This window comes from Ailuropoda melanoleuca, unplaced genomic scaffold, assembly GCF_002007445.2.
Source record: "Ailuropoda melanoleuca isolate Jingjing unplaced genomic scaffold, ASM200744v2 unplaced-scaffold4139, whole genome shotgun sequence".
Classification (NCBI taxonomy): domain Eukaryota; kingdom Metazoa; phylum Chordata; class Mammalia; order Carnivora; family Ursidae; genus Ailuropoda; species Ailuropoda melanoleuca.
The window spans coordinates 253-4,323 of record NW_023213159.1 but is presented as its reverse complement, the minus strand read 5'-3'; the positions used below and the strand labels follow the sequence as shown (position 1 = coordinate 4,323).

General features: G+C 42.1%; 1 protein-coding gene across 1 annotated transcript; it reads left to right on the top strand.

Annotated features, from left to right (window-relative positions):
- Window positions 1–948: 948 nt before the first annotated feature.
- Window positions 949–3,473, top strand: LOC117799043 (putative ankyrin repeat domain-containing protein 20A5; the record flags this gene model as incomplete). The annotated part of the gene is made up of 3 exons (XM_034651501.1): window positions 949–1,376; window positions 3,028–3,142; window positions 3,300–3,473. Coding segments are annotated over exons 1-3 (531 nt in total), but the record flags the coding sequence as incomplete, so codon positions are not given.
- Window positions 3,474–4,071: the final 598 nt, after the last annotated feature.

The window sequence follows — 4,071 nt, the reverse complement described above, 5'->3', positions numbered from 1 at the left end:
CCCCCTACCTCCGCACTTGAGGTGGTTCCTGCTTAAGACTCTCCTCCTCTCTCCCTCTCCCACTGCCCCTCTCCCCTATTATCTACCCCCATTGTCTCTCTCAAAAAAAAAAAAAAACCCAAAAAAAACCAACTTATATGTTGCACCATGCTCCAAAATAAATCTTGGACTGATTAAAGATTTAATTGGGAAATAGCAGCAAAAAATAAAATTAAAGAAAATGTAAATGTAAGGCTGGGCCAAATAGGATTAAGAGGCATGCAGAAATGCATTTTCATTTCACCTGGAGAACGTGCATAGTTTTCCCCTCATAAGTTTGCACTTGATGATACATATTGCTGAAGTCTCTGACCATGAAAACAGATTTCTTTCTTTCCTTTTTTTTTTAAACTTTTTTTTTTTATTTGACAGAGAGAGAGAGAGTGCAAGCAGGAGGAGCATCAGGCAGAGGGAAAGGGAGAAGCAGGGCCCCGCTGCACCATGAGCCCGGCAGGGCCTTAATTCCAGGACCCCGGGTTCATGCCAGGGGCAGGCAGATGCCCAACCAACTGAGCCACCCAGGAGCCCCTGAAAACGCCTATTGCTGCATCTACTCAACTCCATGGAGACCAGCTGGTGCCCAGAGAGATATGGAAGAGGAGTAAACTGAGGGAGAGTTTGTTTTAGGAAGTTTTCTGGGGGACGAGGCATTCAGCATCCTGAAGATCCATGCACTCTAGCCCCAGTAGTATACAAAGACTGCTTTTCCACACCGGCAAGTCTAACTTCTGCAAAGGTGCAGAAACGCTCAGCCAGCTCCCACCTGCATTTGAAGGGCACCCAGCCCGGCTCCCAGGCAACTGCTGAGATTTGAGAGGCTTGGGCCTCGCACATGCGCTTTGGGCACCGTTGGCCGCCAGTCCTCTGTGCGCTTGCGCAGCGACGCCTGCCTCTGAAGTGCGCAAGCGCATTTGTGTTTAACGTCATTGCCTGGTTACGGTTATTCCGCGCTCAAATATTCCAAACCTTGGAGCTTTGCTACTGTGATGTAGTGGTGCGGTCAGTTTATCTTATCTCTAGCGCTGGTGTTGGGCTCTAGAGGCAGCGAAACGCCGAGCGGAAGGTGAAGTGTTTGTAAAGCTTCTGGGCTTTGCAATGAAGAAGTATTTTAGCTTCAGGGGTAAGTCGTCCGTGCCCATTACCAGCTCACTGAGGGACGGCTTTGGCCTCTGGCGCGATAAGAAAACTGTGGCCCGCAACTCCCAGCAGGGGTACGACATCCGAGACAAAGATCTCAAAAAGATCCACAGAGCTGCCTGCCTGGGCGACGTAGCGAAAATGCATCGTATTCTGGTGCTCAGGAAAAACGGCATAAACGATCGAGATAAAATGCACAGGTAATAGGGACTTGGAGGCCAGCGGCCCAAGACCGCGGGGAGGAGGTGGGGCGAACCGTGAGAAGCGCGCACCTTCCGGGGCCCAGCCTGTGGAGCCAAGCCCTCCTGTCCCCGAGGGCGCTTGGCGTCTTTGCTCCTGAGGCCCAGCAGCATGGGGTCTAGCGCCCAGGCTGCCTGAGCAACAAAACAGAATCTTCGGCAGCCTTTGGACCCACTCATAATTCCCCGTATGGACCACGTTACAGACAGTTTTGGCGTGATTTAACCAAAGTTCAGTAGTAATAGAAAAGAAATTAAGTGTGTATTTTATTTTTAATGGACATCTTTTTATATGATAATGTTATAAAAGAGATCTATTCCATAATAGATCATGACCTGAGCCAAAACCAAGTCAGACACTCAGCGAACTCAGCCACCCAGGTGCCCCTAAGATGAGAAATTTTAAATTGAAGTATTAGAACTTAATCTCAGTTGAAGCTGTGCCTCCTTCCTTTCAAACGAAAACTTTTCTGAAGATAGGAAATTGTCAAAATTAACCTGTAACTGCCCTTTTGATATTTATAATAGTATTAAATACTAATATTGATAATCGGTAATACTTGATTTTCATACGATCTATATATCTAAATATTTAATAAAATGAGTTGTCCCTGTATATTTGAATCCTGAGTTTCCTTTGGCTTAAAGTTTATTAAAAATCAGAGTAAGAATTAATTTTAAAAAATCATTATTTTAGTCCTCTTTTCCTGTAATGCTTTCAAGAACTAAAATTCATTTAAATGCCAACCATATGACTAGNGACTAGAACTGCAATAGACCTCTTGTATATATCATTATTTCATTTAATGTAAGGCACCATAGATTGTATGATGCCCCACTATTTTATGTACCAATAAGAAATTTTAAAAAATTCTGCCAATTATACTTGTAAGACGTTTTGAATTATAAATTGCATTCTAATGTCAGAGATATTAAAAGGTGACAAAATGAGCGTCTTGGAATCACTGAAATATAGTATTCTTGGGAATCCTTAAAACGTATCTGCTAAGTAGGCATAATTGTATCACTTTACCTAATTGGAGTGTTGTCTTTGTATAGTAGTAGTAATGGTAATAGTTATCATAATATTATGTAACAATTTTTGAGATGTTATTTGTGGTAGGAACTGTTCTAAACACTTTGCATAGATGAGATAACTACTCTTTTATTTATTTATTTATTATTATTATTTTATAGTAATCTCTATACCCAACATCGGGCTCGAATTCAGGATCCTCGAGATCAAGAGTCACATGATCTTCAGACTGAGCCAGGCAGGGAACCTGAGATAACGATCTTTATCCCCATTTTGTTGTTGAGGAAATTGAGGATAAGGCTAAGCGATAACTATGAAGTGACAGAGTTAAAGTAGGATTCAAACCCAAGTTGAGCTGAATCCTGAGGTCATGTTCTACCTAATCAGAGAGGCTGCTCTTTTATTAGTGTGCTGAATAATCGCTAATAAATATTGTCCTTTCTTCAAAAGAAAACTAAGTCTTTGTTTTGGAGTCATAGGAATAAGATGCTATTTCACGTTTACAATTACATGAATTAATTGCATGCTTTGAAATAGTGCACTGTAATTTCCTAAAAAGTTCTTTCACTTTCATAGGACTGCTCTCCATTTGGCCTGTGCCACTGGCCATCCAGATGTGGTGAGTCTTCTAGTAGAGAGGAAATGCCAACTTAACCTCTATGATAAAGACGCTACGACCCCGCTAATGAAGGTATATTGTAGCAGCTGTGTCTGCCTGAGATGGATTTGATTTAAATACTCAGAATGAAAATTTATTGCATTTAAACATAACTAATTGGTGAAACTTGTGGCATGTTTACTTTAAATTCTCAGAATTTACACTCTCTTTATTGGTATAATACTGACAGGCCGTGCAGTGCCAAGAAGAGAGCTGTGTAACCATCCTTTTAGAACATGGTGCTGATCCAAATCTTACTGACGGTAATGGCAATACTGCTCTCCACTATGCTGCCGTTGGTCAGAACGTCTCAATAGTAGAAAAGCTGCTTCTACATAATGCAGATATTGAAGGAAGAAACAAGGTACAGATCAACTTTATTTATATTTTATATTTATATTTTATATAAATATAAAAATGAAATTATATATATGTATATATAAATTTTTTTAGCCACAAAACATTTTATTTACATATTTATTCATATATATAATATATATATTGAATTCTATGCATCAAGTTCTGTCATCATGGAAACAACTCCAAAGCCAAGGCAGGGAGGGCAGAGAAAGGTAATGCCCACAGAAAGGGCAAAGTTCTGTCTCCCAGCCACCCTTCCACCCCAGAACAAAATCTTGCCATTAGCGCTTGGGAGTGGATGGTAGGCTCGGAACCCACAAAGGATTGAAGGGCTAGAGGTGAGGGAGATGATGGAGGCTGGGTACTGTGCAGGGAGGGGCTTAGGAAATGGATGCTGCTGGGGATGGGTGGGAGACCATGCATGACCCAGCAGGGTAGCTTGGGTGAGTGCGTGTAGGAGGAGAAAGCAGCAGGTGAAAGCTCTGAAGATGAGAGCAAAGGGATCAGGTCATGACATCCTACAGGGGCATGACCTTGTGCTCACAGCTACTCTGCCCACCATGTACCACACTGGGCTCTCCCATTTCAGAGAGTAGTTCCTG